The 18,701-nt window shown below is 41.6% G+C and overlaps 2 protein-coding genes and 1 non-coding gene across 3 annotated transcripts in view; all 3 read right to left on the bottom strand.

Annotated features, from left to right (window-relative positions):
• Nucleotides 1–6,799: 6,799 nt before the first annotated feature.
• LOC121553736 (lathosterol oxidase-like) lies at nucleotides 6,800–9,304 on the bottom strand. The gene is made up of 4 exons (XM_041867086.2): nucleotides 9,095–9,304; nucleotides 8,684–8,816; nucleotides 8,488–8,588; nucleotides 6,800–7,981 (listed from the first exon to the last, which is right to left on the bottom strand). The coding sequence occupies exons 1-4, from the start codon at nucleotides 9,302–9,304 to the stop codon at nucleotides 7,514–7,516; spliced, it is 912 nt and encodes a 303-aa protein (XP_041723020.2). The 3' UTR covers nucleotides 6,800–7,513.
• On the bottom strand, nucleotides 8,122–8,258 carry LOC121553794. The gene has a single exon (XR_005997580.2). It is a non-coding gene; the product is annotated as a small nucleolar RNA SNORA57 (small nucleolar RNA).
• A 4,324-nt stretch (nucleotides 9,305–13,628) lies between the features above and the next one.
• Nucleotides 13,629–18,701, bottom strand: part of rin2a (Ras and Rab interactor 2a) — a 78,074-nt gene continuing 73,001 nt past the window's right edge. The window contains exons 9-12 of the mRNA XM_045211598.1: nucleotides 16,611–16,919; nucleotides 16,346–16,477; nucleotides 15,995–16,158; nucleotides 13,629–15,908 (exon numbers count right to left, since the gene is read on the bottom strand). Coding sequence (XP_045067533.1) covers nucleotides 15,438–15,908; nucleotides 15,995–16,158; nucleotides 16,346–16,477; nucleotides 16,611–16,919 — 1,076 coding nt within the window. The 3' untranslated portion in view covers nucleotides 13,629–15,437. The remainder of the gene's footprint in view (nucleotides 15,909–15,994; nucleotides 16,159–16,345; nucleotides 16,478–16,610; nucleotides 16,920–18,701) is intronic.

The following is an 18,701-nucleotide window of genomic DNA, read 5'->3' as shown; positions in this document are numbered from 1 at the left end:
GAGGACTGAGCACGCCCCCATTCTCATCGACGGGGCTGTAGTGGAACAGGTTGAGAGCTTCAAGTTCCTTGGTGTCCACATCACCAATGAACAATCATGGCCCAAACACACCAAGACAGTTGTGAAGAGGGCACGACAAAGCCTATTCCCCCTCAGGAGACTGAAAACATTTGGCATGGGTCCTCAGATCCTCAAAAAGTTATACAGCTGCACCATCGAGAGCATCCTGACTGGTTGCATCACCACCTGGTATGGCAAATGCTCGGCCTCCGACCGCAAGGCACTACAGAGGGTAGTGCGTACGGCCCAGTACATCATTGGGGCTAAGCTTCCTGCCATCCAGGACCTCTATATCAGGCGGTGTCAGAGGAAGGCCCTCAAAATTGTCAAAGACTCCAGTCACCCTAGTCATAGACTGTTCTCTCTGCTACCGCACGGCAAGCGGTACCGGAGCGCCAAGTCTAGGTCCAAAAGGCTTCTCAACAGCTTCTACCCCCCAAGCCATAAGACTCCTGAACAGCTAATCATGGCTACCCGGACAATTTGCACTGCCCCCCCACCCCCACCCCGTCCCCCTTTTTTACTCTGCTGCTACTCTGTTTATTATTTATGCATAGTCACTCTAACTCTACCCACATGTACATATTACCTCAATTACCTCGACTAGCCGGTGCCCCTGCACATTGACTCTGCACCGGTACCCCCCTGTATATAGCCTCCCTACTGTTATTTTATTTTACTGCTGCTCTTTAGGTATTTGCTTACATTTTTTTTGCTTAACACTTTTTTTTATTTGTTTTACTTTGCATTGTTGGTTAAGGGCTTGTAAGTAAGCATTTCACTGTAATGTCTACACCTGTTGTATTTGGCGCATGTGGCAAATATAATTTGATTTGATTTGATTTGAACACATGTGTGTAATCGGAAGACAGACGCTACAAACGTGTTAAAACAGTGTACAGTAAGTGTGTATTTTGCATTTGTGAAATTATTTTGATGTGATATGAAAGTAGAGGGATTCTAGAACTGTACCGCAATTGAGTATCGATTCATATTTAGATGGAGTATTTGGCTGTTTTGGCTTCTAGAGCCAATACGCCCTTTAAACAGAACATGTAAGGTCCTTGGACTAGGGAGTAACGTTAGGCTCCTTTATTCCAATATTGGGCTAGGCCACCACGAGCCACCAGAACAGCTATAAGGCACCTTGGCATAGATTCTACAAGTGTCTGTAATTCTATTGGAGGGATGCGACACCATTCTTCCACGTAAAATTCCTGTCTTTTGGTGTTTTGTTGATGGTGGTGGAAAATGCTGTCTCAGGCGCCGCTCGATAGCCTCCTTTTGATAAGGAAGCACAAGTGTATCCTACCGTGGAAGAGCTTTGATATCTGCCAGGCACACATTTAAAAACAATATGCAACTTAGCGTTTTATCTATAAAATGTCTTGCACAACTGACTTCATTTGGTTGTATAACTTTACACATTTATTTTGGGATCCACCCCTGTAAACGTTTTGCCTGATGAAGCATGAGTGGAGTAGGGTCTCATTTCATACAATTGCATTTCTCTCCAAGCCGCCTCTCCTCGATTACCTTTGACCTTTTTCAAAAGTAGGCGAGAGAGGACGGAGGAGAGAGGACGCAGGAGGAGAGCAAATCTAATTGAGAAAAGGCCATTATCCTTTTAAGACCCTGTTGCCCCTTTAAGAGCTTTCTTGCACCGTTATGCCTAAAAAGTACAACTCTGATTGCAATTTAATTTAACAAAACGGTGCCATGTACGCAATTTTAGACTTGTTAGAATTATAACTTAATTGTTTCATATTACATTGTAAAGCAAACAGATGAAAGAAAGAATCTAAAAGTTAAAATTAACATTATTTATTTGCATAGAGCTTCCTATTGGTTGATTTAGATACTTTCCAAGAGGGGAACACGGGTATCGTCTTTCTACAATGAGTTTCCAAGTCGGAAATTGTTGAGTTTCCTATTTCCGACATATCATGAATGCTACATTAAATCCACTCTCCTAGGCCTATTCTTCAGCAGCTTTATATCAACCTCATTCTCTCAACTTTAAATGGATAATTCACCCAAATTACAAAATAACATATTGGTTTCCTTACCCTGTAAGCAGTCTAAGTATGACAGGAATCCATGCTTTGGTTTAGTTTCACTGGCACTGTTTCCAAATGCCAATGTTTCAGCATTTGTGGCACAAATCCCATGCAAGTCATGGTACCTATTTTAGCATTTTTTGTGCATCATATCCAAATCCTCCTAAAGTATCTTAAATTGATTATGGAGCTCAGAAATGTCACTTAGATGATTTGGACAGGATGAGCGAAAAATGCTAATATAGGTATTCATGCAAATGCTGAAAATGTTAGCATTTGGAAACAGTGCCAGGGAAACTAAACCAAATAATGGATTACTGTCATACCTTGTATGCTTACAGGGTACATTGACTGCTTACAGGGTAAGGAAACCAGTATGTCATTTTGTGTAAGTTGGGTGAACTATCCCTTTAAGGTAAGATTTATTTTTATCTCAAAAGTAGCCTACTTACTGGTTATTGTTATTCGTTATTCACTGTGTATTTATTCCTCAGGTTACTATTTACATTTTTGTTTTGTCTTTTTTTAACTTAAACTCTGAAAAGGACTGGTAAATAAGCATTTCACTGTTAGTCTACACATGTTGTTTACAAGGCATGTGACAAATAACATTTTATTTTATTTATAGTAACCTGATTCATAGGCTCTGAGAAGCTTTATACATATGGCCCCTGTTCTACTATACGTTTTTATTTGGACATTTTGTAACGTTGTAGCCTCCTGAACAAGCCCTATGTATGTGCCGCATGTGCACCAACTGCCCCTGGTGGCCAAAGCTCCAGTCGAAGGGATGACAAACCAGAGTGGGAGGAAATGGCGACTGTGCTTGAATCTAAAAGTGTGGCAAGTGAAGTGTGTGATAATGAATGGAAAATAGTGAAATCAAAGAATGGAACAAAATTAGCAAAAGTTGTAGTAGAAGACAAGGACCGGTCCAATAACGCATTTCTTATTGGACTGCGTTTTTTGGACAAGGAGATTCATTTAGGAAATGTAATATTGAGGACTGTGAAGAAAGCAGTGGGAAAGGTGGATCCAATCAAGGTGACTAGAAGCGGCCTTGTTTTGGTTAATTGTGTTGATGAAGAACAGAAGAAGTGTGCACTGGATCTGGCAAAATTATCCACGTCAGAAGTAACATCTATTGATCTTCAGAGCAGGGCGCCTGCCAAAGGCGTTATAGCTGGAGTCTCGTTGGATATACAGTACCAGTCACCCCTAGTTTGGACACACCTATTCATTCCAGGGTTTTTCTTTATTTGTAATATTTTCTACATTGTAGAATAATAGTGAAGACATCAAAATAATGAAATAACACATATGAAATCATGTAGTAACCAAAAAAGTGTTCAACAAATCTAAATATAGTTTATATTTGAGATTCTTCAAATAGCCACCCTTTGCCTTGATGACAGCTTTGCACACTCTTGGCATTCTCTCAACCAGCTTCACCTGGAATGTTTTTCCAACAGTCTTGAAGGAGTTCCCACATATTCTGAGCACTTGTTGGCTGCTTTTCCTTCACTCTGCGGTCCAACTCATCCCAAACCATCTCAATTGGGTTGAGGTCGGGGGATTGTGTAGACCAGGTCATCTGATGCAGCACTCCATCACTCTCCCTCTTGGTAAAATAGCCCTTACACAGCCTGGAGGTGTGTTGGGTCATTGTCCTGTTGAAAAAGAAATGATAGTCCTACTAAGCCCAAACCAGATGGGATGGCGTATCGCTACAGAATGCTGTGGGAGCCATGCTGGTTAAGTGTGCCTTGAATTCTAAATAAATCACAGACAGTGTCACCAGCAAAGCACCCCCACACCATAACACCTCCTCCTCCATGCTTTACGGTGGAAACTACACATGCGGAGATCATCCGTTCACCCACACTGTGTCTCACAAAGACACGCCGGTTGGAACCAAAAATCTCCAATTTGGACTCCAGACTAAAGGACACATTTCCACTGGTCTAATGTCCATTGCTCGTGTTTCTTGGCCCAGACAAGTCTCTTCTTATTGGTGTCCTTTAGTAATGGTTTGTTTGCAGCAATTCGACCATGAAGGCCTGATTCACACAGTCTCCTTCGAACAGTTGATGTTGAGATGCGTCTGTTACTTGAACTCTGTGAAACATTTATTTGGGCTGCAATTTCTGAGGCTAGTAACTCTAATGAACTTATCCTCTGCAGCAGAGGTAACTCTGGGTCTTCCATTCCAGTGGCGGTCCTCATGAGAGCCAGTTTCATCATAGCGCTTGATGGTTTTTGCGACTGCACTTGAAGAAACTTTCAAAGTTCTTGAAATGTTCCGGATTGACTGACCTTCATGTCCTAAAGTAATATTGGACTGTCGTTTCTCTTTGCTTATTTGAGCTGTTCTTGCCATAATATGGACTTGGTCTTTTACCAAATAGGGCTATCTTCTGTATACCCCCCCTACCTTGTCACAACACAACTGATTGACTCAAACGCATTAAGAAGGAAAGAAATTCCACAAATTAACTTCTAAGAAGGCACACCTGTTAATTGAAATGCATTTCAGGTGACTACCTCATGAATCTGGTTGAGAGAATGCCAAGAGTGTGCAAAGCTGTCATCAAGGTGGCTATTTGAAGAATTTCAACTATAAAATATATTTTGATTTGTTTAACACTTTTTTGGTTATTACATTATTCCATATGTGTTATTTCATAGTTTTGATGTCTTCACTATTATTCTACAATATACAAAATAAAAACCTTGAATGAGTAGGTGTGTCCAATCTTTTGACTGGTACTGTAGATGATGAGTACCTTAGTCAGAAAATCCCAGGAGTGGTCAGTGCACATCGCCTGACCCGTATGGTAAATGAAAGGAAGGAGAAAAGCCTGTCGATATTATTGTTGTTTGAGGAGACTTTACCTGAATATGTGAAGCTTGGATATGTGAGGTATGCGGTGAGAGCAATTGTGTCCAAACCATTACAGTGTGGAAATTGTAAAGGATATGGTCACGTGTCAAATGTTTGCAGACGGGAGAAGTATGATATTGAAGAATCTGTGAATGGAAAAAGTTGCAACTGTGGTGGGGATCATACTCCGGACTTCCTTGAGTGCCCTGTTAGGGTGAAGGAGGTTGAGGTGTCAAGGATCAGGACTGCGCAGTGGATCTCCTATGTGGAGGCGGTGAAGAGAGTCGAAGGGGCAAGAGGCAACAGTGTTGAAGATATGGCGGTGGATGCATTGCAACCAGTTACTAGTGTTGTAAGTCAATCGGGTGATCTGGATACACTCATTGTGAAGAAGGTGGATTTTGTGGCATTTATAGCCGCAGTGATTAATTGTACAGCACAAGTGTCTAAGAAGTCCAAGAAGCTGGATATCATTATATCTGCAGCCGATAAGTTTTTGGGGCTCCAAGGCTTCACGGCAGAAGCACAACAAGGACTTTTGTCGCTAGGAAATGTCCCGCCCTCACAGGAGGCTTCTGAGCCTGTGTTGGAACCTGATTAGAATGAGGTTTTTACAGAAAAGCAGGTTGATATTTTATTTATTTTTACCCAAATGTTTTCCTTTTTTGGGATCCTTATTATCCACCCGCACAGTAGGTGGTGTAATGCACATTTAATTGTTGCGAACACCATTATACCATAGAAGAAGAAGCTCCAGTCGGAAGTGGGAAACTTCCCCAAAAAGGAGGTTATAAGTCTAATATGATTGTGTTCAAGTGCTTTTGAAGTCAGAACAATTCTTCAACCAATAAGATTTTAGCTATCTAGATAAGCTAGCTAATGTTGCTAATAATACAATTAGCTAGCTGACTTAGCATTGACAATATGGTCAACCACCTACCGGCTTTGCTTTTTCCATTTATGTTTTGAGGTTGGACTTTAGCACATATAGCTCGTTAGCACATAGGGTGCGCTGATTGGTGTCACCTCGTTAGTCAGAATGTGTTACACCTGTGCTGGTTGCCGTCTCGTTCGTGGGAAGGTGTTTCACCTGTGCTGGCCCAGGTGCTATTTAAGGGTGGCTGGCCCAGTGCTCCTTTGGTTTTGAGGGAAGTGGTGCGTCAACAACTTTAGTTGGTTTCTAGGAAAACATTCCTTTGTCTGATTTTGTTTTTCTCCATCTTTTTGGTTTGCTTCCTGTCTTTAAGTTTGGTGTTTGTTTTATTTTTGCTTGCCTGTTGTTGGGCAAATTTAGTGGGCACTCATAGTGGGTGTCTTTTAGGTTCCAATTGTTTCAGTGGACACCCCCATGAGTGTCTTTCAGAACCCCTCCTAAAACCCCACCTGATTTGTGTTGGTTGTTGTCAGTGACTCTTTGTTAGTTCCCCCTTCTGTTTGAGTGACTATTTGGTGTTCTTGCTGGGAAATGTAACAATCCACAATAAGTTTGTAATTGTCAAACTGATTTGTTGTCATTGTTTTGGTTGAAAAGGTGAAAGGTCAGTGGTGAAATGTCGCAACTCAGGTAACACAATTTTCTCAGTTTCCCACTTGTAATTACTACTTGGAGGGTCGTTCAAGTGAAATTTCCCATTTGGAACTCTGAACTTCTGATAACACTTGGACGCCCCATAAATCCCATACCAGAAAGTTTGTAGTAATAACAGTGACAACGCGAGAGTCCTGTCAATCAACAACAATTCAGCTTTATTTAACATAGATTAATCTCTCTATGTAAACAACTTGTACCGTCGAATCTGTCGAAGGAATGGGATGCGTGGGATAACGAGCAGCAGTAGTTTGGGTTTTTCATCACTGATTATTTGGACAAATCATGATTTCGCAGGTGTTAGCATCTTTAGAATTTTGGAAGCGGAGGGGGCATTTGGCCCGTAACTTGCAAAAAGAGAGGGTGTAGCTCTCTTAATCCCTTCTCTTAACACGTATGGACCCAGATCTTAATCGAGCAGCTGACCAATTACGTGAGACTTTAGTTCTGGGTTAACCAAGATTAAACATATGTACATCATTGTTATCATTGTCTTTTGGGACATACAGTTTGATAGCAGGACACAATGCATATACATAAAGTGGAGGACAACAGAGAGTAAAATGTCATGTGTCGCTAGCTACTAGACAACACCATTATGTTGTAGCTAGCTAGTCCATAAGCAGGACTGTAGTTTTTCTATCTGAAAACCTGTAATTCTACTAGTAATCCTATCTAATTTGTTAGCTATAGTTTTCTCTGTTTACATATAGCATGGTGTTTAGCTTGCTATCTGTGAGTCAATCGCAGCTGGCTGTATTTCTGCAAAGTCCTGCGACGCCGACGTTAGCTAGCTGGCTGCTTTACTGCTTGGATGCGGCATGGAGACTGCTTCTCCTCAGACAGGGTGGTGAAAGCTTTGCTGAGAACCCATTGGCTATTGAACGGACATTGGGGTGAGGCATGGGTCTTGATAACCAACTACTCCTCCTTGCTCTTTGTACCGCTTCTGTTATCATGCCCATTCGTGTGCCCATTGGCATTAGCCCCATTAGAGCTAATCTTCCCCTCGGCTGTCAGTCTACGAATGCAGTCGAGGGGGCCCTTCCCTTCGAGAACCGAGGGGTTGCGGTAAGACCCACCAATGTGGTCCCACAAGGTGAAGTACTGGCCGTAGTTGACGTTGAAGAAGAGGTGGTGGTCCGTGTGGTGGGCCGCCCCGTTGAGCACCTCCTGCAGTGGGCCGGGCATGCGGTAGTTGCCGTCGTGGATGGACACGGTCCAGATGTTGACGAAGATGTAGAGGGCCAGGTAGAGCACCTTGTGCAGGGGGAAGAGGAAGGGGTAGACGTGGTAGGGCAGGCTCGACAGGAAGCCATCCAGTGGGTGGAAGGCGTGGCTGGCGAACGGCGTGGGGATCTTCAGCACATGATGCTTCTTGTGGAAGTACTGAGGGGAGGGAACATGTCAAAGAGATGGTCCGTTCAAGTGAAGGGATTCAAAAAGGAACTGTATTTAACAAATATTTGCTGAGGAATAGATAACATACAAAACATAAAACCTGTATATGGATCTGTTTGATCACATTCAAGTGTGCCAGCTATTGAGGATAGTACCAGCAGACAATAACACACACTGTACTGAAGATATAGCACTGGCTTTGTTCTACCTCTGTACATTACATACACAATAACTTAGTAACAACATGTATGCCAAGAAGTGGAGGGAAAAATGGTTAAATTGTTAATCAGCTTTAAGACAATGTCAACTGCCTTAATCTCAGTAAGATAATTAGTTGACTTAATATACAGTATTTGTCTGTCATTGTGGACTGATTTGTAATACTGTGCATCTCCAACATCCTATCTACAGCAACAATCCATGACCAATTGACAGTGAAAGGACCTACCCAGTACCACACTTTCCCATTGGTAACAAGACTTTGTAATGCCCACCTTGTAAATACACCTGTGGTGAAGAAACCGATGAATCCAATAGATGCACCCGTCCGTGAATAACACAAAGGAAATCATGCTGAAAAGCACAAAGGGCCATCCTGACAAAACAAACCACCATTAGTATCAAAATGACAATACCGTTTGACAAACATTACAGAGCGTATGAGCATCAGTGAACGCAGCATTGTCTTACCCATGGGAGATTCTTCAACATTGTCATAGAGCTTGCTGTATCCTTTGACCTCAAGGAAAAATATTGCCACAGTGGGGATACTGATTATGGGTAGCGAGGTCATGGCGTGTTTGATCTCCCGCCACACTTGGTTCTGAGGACCAACAATGATCTAAGATCAATTTTCATCAAGAAAACAGTTGGGAAGAAAGAATAGTAAACAAAAAGCAAATGCCAACTCTCAAGTAGTAACCTTACAGTATTGCAATAAACCTTCCTTGGCGCTCTTCATAAATTGTCGCAGGCCAACTTCATACAACTATTGTAGCCTGGTCTCAGATCAGTTTGTGCTCTCTTGCAAAGTCCTACAGGTATTGCGACATTAAACAAGATCTGGGACCAGGCTACAAGTATTAATAAAGAAGGACATACCTTTAGAAACTGTGGATGTTTCATGAGGTTGTGGTCAAAGATGAATTGGTAGCTCAGCCAGCCAAGGCCCAGGTAGAGGACCGCGATCCCCAGGTTGGTGACTACCAACAGGCTAATGATCTGGCGCAATGCTGTGTCCTCGGGCCATGACGACGGGAACACGTAGGGGGTGAGGACATAGTGGTCGGCAACGTTCAGCACGAGATCCATGTCTGAATCTGTCAAGTTGATAAGCAATGGCTTTCAGCAGAGCCTTCTAGACTCCGGTTAGAAGACTCCTCCTAGACTCCTCCTCTCAAGGAGTTCATCCAACCCACACATCATAAGTGACAAACAATTCTACTACATCTGCAAATTCCTCACTTATCAAAGCCAGAGACAAGGCTTATTCAGAGGGAATGCTCTGGTTTTGAGAAGTTAAGGAATTTGCATGTAGCAGACAAAAATGTCACAAATGATTTGTGGGTAGAATAGACTCCTTGAGAGTGACATGTAAATTGGATATGGCTTATGAATAGGGTGGGTAGTTCTATAGACTATATCAATTATAGTTTTATCATATAGATACAGTAGCGTGTTGTAGTAGAACTAACGTAAATAACAGTATGATAAATGGTAGTGTTTTTTTTTAAGCAGTGAGATTTGGGAATGCTACTGCTAGTGCTTTTTAAAGCAGTGACATCTGATCATGTCTTGAGGTAAACTGGTAGGTAGTCTTTTACTAGGCAATCTTTTAAGTATGCTGGCACCACCAAAGGTTTTCCAGGAATGGGAATGCTTATCTGGGTACAAGCCTAGTCGTTGTATATTCTTGGTATTCCAGAAAGAGGATAGCATGCATCTGTCTCCCATATGCACGGTCATTTAGGAAGATGCATGCTATCACTTTTCATTTAATGGAACACCAAGGCTCTAATTTGGTCAGTCTATTCCAGACATTTCCAGAAGGTTAGATAAACAGTACAACATATAGAGATGTGTAGGATCTAGCAAACCTACACATTACAACTAATATATTTCAAAGTAGTCTCAGTCCAATAGAATGCATTAGTGTTAATTAATGAATCTACATCAGGGATGGACAACTGGCGGCGGCCCACCTTTTGTAGGCCCACGGCCAATAATAATAATAATAACAAATTAGGTGCTAAGTCGGGGTCTCAACTTACTGTTGAGAGGTAGAATACACAAGGTGCAATTTCAAAAAATTGGTTGTGCATCAGCAGTTTTTCCCTGATGTCAGTCACTGACAGTCACTCAATTAGGCAATGTCAGCAACAAAAAAATGGATTGGTAAATTAGTCTAGTAGCAAGCTATATTTACGTGTAGTAATCATGGTCGAATTACCAACTGGGGAGCCCCCATTGATCATCAGATATCATATTAAAAAACATTTGTCCACCCTACGGCAAAATGTGTAGAATTGCAGGAAATTAGCTGTGAAACGGCAACATTTTCTCTACACCCCATGGCAAAATGTGTAGAATTGACACATTTTGATGTGAAGAGAGAGGCGCAGAGAGGGCACATTCGCTATATAACGCAACATATATTGTGACAAAACCATCAGTAGAGTTGAAAATGCGATGGAAAGCCATTTAACTTGAAGGTTTTATTTGGTACATGTGAATTTAATGGCAAAAGGTATTTTTATGTGCACTACGTTATCATGCACAGCCTTTAATCCTCAATAAATCAATTAGATGGAAACACATCTCTGGTGGGAAAATGTGCATATTGTTTTTATGCAGATTTGAGAATATTCACATGAAACCTAGCTAGTGTGTGGAAATATCCTTTAAAAAACAGGAAAATCCAATTTTTGACTGTGTTGCCCCATAAACAGTGAATAGCTAACTAGAGCAATCTACAAGCAAAGTATTTATAAATACGAGAATGCTCCTGAGCATGTTTACAACAAAGCCAGTTAAAATAGTTACACTTACTTCTGTCCATGCACTCCCTCAAACATGTCCACTTGGAGAGAGACTGAGGAGGCTCTGACCTGAGCAGGCAGAGGGAATGGCAGGTGTCTGGCCCCCTAGCAACCTGAGCCTAGCAACCTATCTGTGGCCTAATCACAGAGGTCACTGGGATTTTGAGGGGCAGGTTAATGAACCCCCAGTATCTCTGGCACCATCTGGGGATGGGTGGAGTGAGGTATGAGATGAACAGAAAGACAGTGGGAGTTCTCTACAGCCACCTCTAAATATGTGCAGCATCAGTGATGTAAAGTACTTAAGTAAAAATACTTTGAAGTACTACTTAAGTAGTTTTTTTTGGGTATATGTACTTTACTATTTATATTTTTGACAACTTTAGTTTTACTTCACTAATAATGTACTTTTTACTCCAAACATTTTCCCTGACACCCAAAAGTACTCATTACATTTTGAATGGCTAGCAGGACAGGAAAATGGTCCAATTCACACACTTATCAAGAGAACATCCCATGTCATCCCTGATGTCTCTGATCTGGCAGACTCACTAAACACAAATGCTTTGTTTGTAAATTATGTCTGAGTGTTGGAGTGTGCTCCTGGCTATCCATAAAATAAAATAAAATGGTGTCGTCTGGTTTGCTTAATATAACTAATGTGAAATGATTTATACTTTTACTTTTGATACTGAAGTATATTTGAGCAATTACATTTACTTTTGATACTTAAGTATATTTAAAACCAAATACTTTTACTCAAGTGGTATTTTACTGGGTGACTTTCACTTTTACTTGAGTCATATTCTATTAAGGTATCTTTACTTTTACTCAAGTATGACAATTGGGTACTTTTTCCACCACTGTGCAGCATATTTAACACGAAGAATGAATTCCCCCTGCCAGAATGTCAAAGTCTGCTGGGAGCCAGCTATGTTCCACCACCCTGTCATTTCAAGTCGAATTTTGGCTACCACATAGATAGAGCCTGGAAACACTGTACAACTGAATGGAACTTGCAAAGGAAAGAGACAAATTAATCCACAGGATGGCGCTGTAGGCACATGAGTCTTAATTTCCTGTCAAAAATAACATCAGATCACAACTTTGAGGAAGAGTTTGGTTGTCATTCATTTAAATTAAAAGGTGAATCCCAGTAGGTGAATTTCAAGTTGGCATAGGATGTGGTGAAGGAAGTGGCCCCTTCAGTGGCAAACTGCAAACACACACACCGCACGCATGTACGCACAGTCAAATTCATGACCAAAATTTATTGAGTGCAAAATAATATCATTCAATGATACATACAGACAGTCTTTATCATAGGAACATAAGTAAATGTCTTGTTGATCTTGGAAGACTGCAATATAACAGATATGGAAAAAGCCATCTGTGAAAAATCCCAGCACAGATACATATAAATAAAAGAATGTGTATAATTTAAAATATCTTGTTAGAGTAGCAATTGTATTACAGTACAAGTAAATTAAAAACAGGATAAAACCTCTAAAAAGTCCCCAAAAAGTATAACATATTTCAATATATTTAACTAACCTTATAAGCTACATATTGTTTCTAACAATAATGCTATTACCTACTCACAACATTTCCTCAATCACATTTCCCATTTAACTTTTCTGTTATCGTTCTACAGCACCAGCAATGCCAAAGTCTACATTTCAAAATGTAAACATTGAAGTACTGATACATTAATATAATACAATTTGTTTTAAAATTATTAGTGTTAAGTTAACGAAACATTAGAGCCTGTATTTTATGAATGATTCAGTTCTACTTCTCTTATCTCATTCCTTTCCCTTCTCTCTCCATCTTTTAAATCGGCGTCCTTCAAAATTCAAATTCTTTGTTGCAGGTGCCATGGTAACAGTTGAATAAGATGAGAAAAAAGAAGAAACCAGCACACTGCTCTTGCTAGTATCACTGCTCTTTACTAAGCTTTACGTATCGGCCTAAAGGTCAGAGCTCTGACGAAGGCCTTGAGGCCGATACGTAAAGCTTAGTAAAGAGCAGTGATACTAGCAAGAGCAGTGTGCAGGTTTCTTCTTTTTTTTTCAAATCTGCGTCCTTGCAAATCTTTCTCATGCCCTCTCATACCCAATGCACAAAATCTTACCAGCCAAGAGCCAAAACACACACAAGTTTGTGCATTTGTGTGTGTGTGTGTGTGTGCATTATCTCAGACCAGCTTGAGAATCGACACACCAAATTTCATAAGGCAACTTAGGCCTACTTTTAGCATTTGTCAGTAGTACAATATTTCATGACCTTGTCTGAGATTTGACGCTGGTGCTGTAGACCAAGCCAGTCAATCATATATCACACATCAACCATTATGGCAGTGATGACCTCTATTAACTAAGGATTAGCTATGAGGGAAGTACAGTATAATATCTCCTGGATAATCATAATAACATTAAGGACGTTCATTATTTAATCACTGGCAGACATGCCTATTTCTAACATTTTACTTTAACAAAGAAAAGCACATGTAATGATACATTTCAAGTTGGCATAGGATGTGGTGAAGGAAGTGGCCCCTTCAGTGGCAAACTGCAAACACACACACCGCACGCATGTACGCACAGTCAAATTCATGACCAAAATTTATTGAGTGCAAAATAATATCATTCAATGATACATACAGACAGTCTTTAGCATAGGAACATAAGTAAATGTCTTGTTGGTCTTGGAAGACTGCAATATAACAGATATGGAAAAAGCCATCTGTGAAAAATCCCAGCACAGATACATATAAATAAAAGAATGTGTATAATTTAAAATATCTTGTTAGAGTAGCAATTGTATTACAGTACAAGTAAATTAAAAACAGGATAAAACCTCTAAAAAGTCCCCAAAAAGTATAACATATTTCAATATATTTAACTAACCTTATAAGCTACATATTGTTTCTAACAATAATGCTATTACCTACTCACAACCTTTCCTCAATCACATTTCCCATTTAACTTTTCTGTTATCGTTCTACAGCACCAGCAATGCCAAAGTCTACATTTCAAAATGTAAACATTGAAGTACTGATACATTAATATAATACAATTTGTTTTAAAATTATTAGTGTTAAGTTAACGAAACATTAGAGCCTGTATTTTATGAATGATTCAGTTCTACTTCTCTTATCTCATTCCTTTCCCTTCTCTCTCCATCTTTTAAATCGGCGTCCTTCAAAATTCAAATTCTTTCTCATGCCCTCTCATACCCAATGCTCAAAATCTTACCAGCCAAGAGCCAAAACACACACAAGTTTGTGCATTTGTATGTGTGTGTGTGTGTGTGTGTGCGTGTGTGCATTATCTCAGACCAGCTTGAGAATCGACACACCAAATTTCATAAGGCAACTTAGGCCTACTTTTAGTATTTGTCAGTAGTACAATATTTCATGACCTTGTCTGAGATTTGACGCTGGTGCTGTAGACCAAGCCAGTCAATCATATATCACACATCAACCATTATGGCAGTGATGACCTCTATTAACTAAGGATTAGCTATGAGGGAAGTACAGTATAATATCTCCTGGATAATCATAATAACATTAAGGACGTTCATTATTTAATCACTGGCAGACATGCCTACTTCTAACATTTTACTTTAACAAAGAAAAGCACATGTAATGATAAAACAATATTACATAAAAACACATCATACAATTTACCAGCAACTGCAACAAGTAGTTCATAATAGAAGTAGGCTATCACCCAGATAAAGTAATTGCTGTATATTTGCTATAAAGGCTCTTTTCTGTCTGAAGATAAACATTTTCGGTCTGAAGAAAAAGTGAATGGCCAGAACGAGTACATCACTAGATGGAACCATTCCAGACAAAAGTTACCCCTATCCACAGATCTGAGATCAGCTTTCCTTCAACTTATCATTCAGCTTTCCTTCAACTTATCATTTGCTTCACCACTAGGAGTTACAAACCAAAAACTGACCCTGAATCTGCACTTTCAGACACTTTCGGAGTATGACCGTATAGACGGTCTGTCTGTGTCTGTAACAAGACTATTTCAAAGCCTTTATCCATCCTTTCTGTGAGTGGTGTTTGCCCTCACGTGTGCTCCTTGCGTGCCATGTCCCAAAGGTTCACATATAGAGCTGCAAAATAAACCCATCTGTCACATTTCCTTCCCTCTTCCTCGCCTTTCCTCCTGTATTTAGACAAATCTTTCCACTTTGAGGATGCCCTGCTAGACAGAATATTCACCAAAAGGGGAAGTTTGTTTTGGCTAAGCTTAGCATGGCGCAGCTTAACCCCGTTAGGCCCAGTTCAGCCTAGTTAAATCCATTTAAACACAGCTCAGATCAGTTTTGTTGGGTTACAGAAAGAATGTCCAGATGGGTGTTTCAACCCCCCCAGCCCTGCAGTCTCAGATAGATATGGAGTTGCCATTGTGCTGGTTGGGGGGTAGACTGAGGCTGAGACTGGGACTGAGACCCAGGTTGAAGTTGGGCTGGGGGTCCGAAGGGGTTAAGGCTAAATCATTAAGATTGGGCTCAGAGTCCGTGGTAAGGGTGACGTCATTGAGGTTGGACTGGGGGTCAAGAGAGGTCACGGTCAGGTCATTGAGGTTAGCCACGCGACGGAAGACGAAGTGAAAAGGTGCGGCCTGGGGTCGACTGTGGAGCTCAGCTTTGATCTTCTGGGGGTGTGTGTCAGGGGCTAGCTGCTGGCTCGAGCCCTCAGTGAGCAGGAACAGAGCGTAATTCTCAGGGTCGAGAACTTTGAATTTGTAGGCGCAGATCTGGCAGACTTCCTCGGTGGTGGCGTAGGGCTGCACCTGCAGGGTTTTGGCCGTGCAGCCGCTGTCCAGCTCTTGGAGCGCCACTCGCAGGTAGTTCTGAGGAAAATGAAAAAGATAAGGTTGTTTAGATGTATTTAGTCAAAGGGACTAAGAGTTAAGAATTCAGTGTGAGTGTGTGTTACCTGGAAGTCATCTACGGAGGGAGCAGTGCGTTGGGTGGTGCGGCGACAGTGCCACTGGTGGAGTGTGTTGCGTGTTTCAGAACTGAGTACACGAGCTGCTTGCTCCTCTTGGAAGTTCCTGATGAGGGACATGGCTCCGTATGCACTGGTCAGGTAGTACCCACCTGGAACAAGACAGGAGAGAGGAGGGTCAAACATCTCTGCAGCCTGACACTGCTACAACAGCAGTCAATGATTGACACTCAACATTTAGTTGAGTTTATTTGAACATTACGATCTACAATAAAATGGAAGAAGAAAGGAAAGATTAGGAAGGACAGTACACGTAAAGCAGATAGATGTGTGCTGTACCTTCTCCATGGAGCAGAGAGGGGTCCAGCAGCTCCATCATGTAGAGGATCTCGTTGTCTAGTTGAGGCATGTCACACTGGGCCAACACATAGGTAAGCATGGGCAGGAAGTCATCTGCCCCGTACAGACGTCCTGAGACACATACCGCATTAAAATTAGAGCGAGAGAGAGTCGATGTGTTTGTGTGTGTGCACGTGCGTGTGCATGTATGTGTGTCTATACATATGTAATTGGTTGTTTATGCATGTGTGTGTACACTATGTACCTGAGTTGTCCTCCATGATGGTATAGATGAGTTTACACACGTGCAGCAGCATGGTCACCTTCTTCTCAGGGGAGTAGAGTTTACACATGGTGTAAAACTTGTGCCGGATCTTCTCTATGGCAACTGGATCCGGAGGGAGTGCGTCGGTCACGCCCATTTCCTGTGGCTGCCGGACCTTGGCCAATGAGAGGTTCTCCTTAAGCTCCTGCCACGCCCCGCTGCGGACCTGGAACTCCTGGAGGGCCACCCCCACCACACCTTTCAGGGGCTTCAGGACAATCTTATGCATGGCCTTCTCTAGGACATAGTCTGTATGGGGGAGAGAGAGAGAGAGATACCATTATTTTGACAGCAATTACTGATAGGCACCATCCACTCTGTATAATGAATGATTTGCAGGAAGTCTTACTAGATTCCTGGTAGTAGTAGGAGTGGGATTCAATCCATATCATGTTATCAAGAAATAATGCAGACCTCAGGTTTTACAAGCACACTCAAATAGACTGGCTAATAGGAACCATGATATCATAATACACACAGGATGAATGCAGAGTGGGAGTCAAGAGAGAGGAGAGAGAGAGAGAGAGAGAGAGAGAGAGAGAGAGAGAGAGAGAGAGAGAGAGAGAGAGAGAGAGAGAGAGAGATGACTGTACAGTTGAATGGGGCAAACTCAGCAGGATTATACTGAAGACATCTGCAGACCTAGGCACAGCTTCTTCCAACACTGAATTTTCAACCCGTTCCCACATGGTCTCAACCCACTTTTCATTATTTCCTTTCTCCTGTGTCAGATTAGCTGCTGTCGAGGCTTCTCTTCCTGGGGTCCAAACAGTAAAATACATAATATATACTGAACAAAAATATAAATGCAACATGTAAAGTGTTGGTCCCAGAAATATTCCATTTGCACAAAAAGCTTATTTCTCTCAAATTTCGTGCACACATTTGTTTAGATCCCTGTTAGTGAGCATGTCTCCTTTGCCAAGATAATCCATCCACCTGACAGGTGTGGCATATCAAGAAGCTGATAAAACATCATGATCATTATACAGGTGCACCTTGTGTACCTTTTTTTCCACACAACACAATGCCACAGAGGTCTCAAATTTTGAGGGACCGTGCAATTAGCATGCTGACTGAAGGAATGTCCACCAAAGCTGTTACCAGAGAATTGAATGTTCTTTTCTCTACCAACGTCATTTTAGAGAATTACGTCCAACCGGCTTCACAACCGCAGACCATGTGTAACCACGCCAGCCCAGGACCTCCATATCCAGATTTTTCACCTGCGGGATCGTCTGAGACAGGCCACCCAAACAGCTGATGAAACTGAGGAGTAGTTATGTCTGTAATAAAGCCCTTTGTGGGGAAAAACGTATTCTGATTGGCTGGGCCTGGCTCCCCAGTGGGTGGGCCTATGCCCTCCCAGGCCCACCCATGGCTGTAATGTACAGTGGGGAAAAAAATGTTAAGCAGCCACCAATTGTGCAAGTTCTCCCACTTAAAAAGATGAGAGAGCCTGTAATTTTCATCACAGGTACACGTCAACTATGACAGACAAAATGAGAAAAAAAATCCAGAAAATCACATTGTAGGATTTTTTAATGAATTTATTGGCATATGATGGTGGAAAATAAGTATTTGGTCAATAACAAAAGTTTCTCAATACTTTGTTATATACCCTTTGTTGGCAATGACACAGGTCAAACGTTTTCTGTAAGTCTTCACAAGGTTTTCACACACCGTTGCTGGTATTTTGGCCCATTCCTCCATGCAGATCTCCTCTAGAGCAGTGATGTTTTGGGGCTGTCGCTGGGCAACACAGACTTTCAACTCCCTCCAAAGATTTTCTATGGGGTTGAGATCTGGAGACTGGCTAGGCCACTCCAGGACCTTGAAATGCTTCTTACGAAGCCACTCCTTCGTTGCCCGGGCAGTGTGTTTGGGATCATTGTCATGCTGAAAGACCCAGCCACGTTTCATCTTCAATGCCCTTGCTGATGGAAGGAGGGTTTCACTCAAAATCTCACGATACATGGCATTATCCTTTCACGGATCAGTCGTCCTGGTCCCTTTGCAGAAAAACAGCCC

The sequence above is a fragment of the Coregonus clupeaformis genome, chromosome 37 (assembly GCF_020615455.1).
Source record: "Coregonus clupeaformis isolate EN_2021a chromosome 37, ASM2061545v1, whole genome shotgun sequence".
In the NCBI taxonomy this organism is placed as follows: domain Eukaryota; kingdom Metazoa; phylum Chordata; class Actinopteri; order Salmoniformes; family Salmonidae; genus Coregonus; species Coregonus clupeaformis.
The sequence above is the reverse complement of the archived record's forward strand: the minus strand, read 5'-3'. Positions and strand labels throughout refer to the sequence as shown.

Excerpts from the sequence above, each read along its gene's own strand:
- LOC121553736 (XM_041867086.2), bottom strand. The coding sequence starts at position 9,304 with ATGGATCTCGTGCTGAACGTTGCCGACCACTATGTCCTCACCCCCTAC. Across the intron at positions 8,589-8,683 it reads TGTTGAAGAATCTCCCATGG|GATGGCCCTTTGTGCTTTTC; the intron begins GTAAGACAATGC and ends TTGTTTTGTCAG. Across the intron at positions 7,982-8,487 it reads ACCACAGGTGTATTTACAAG|TACTTCCACAAGAAGCATCA; the intron begins GTGGGCATTACA and ends CCCTCCCCTCAG.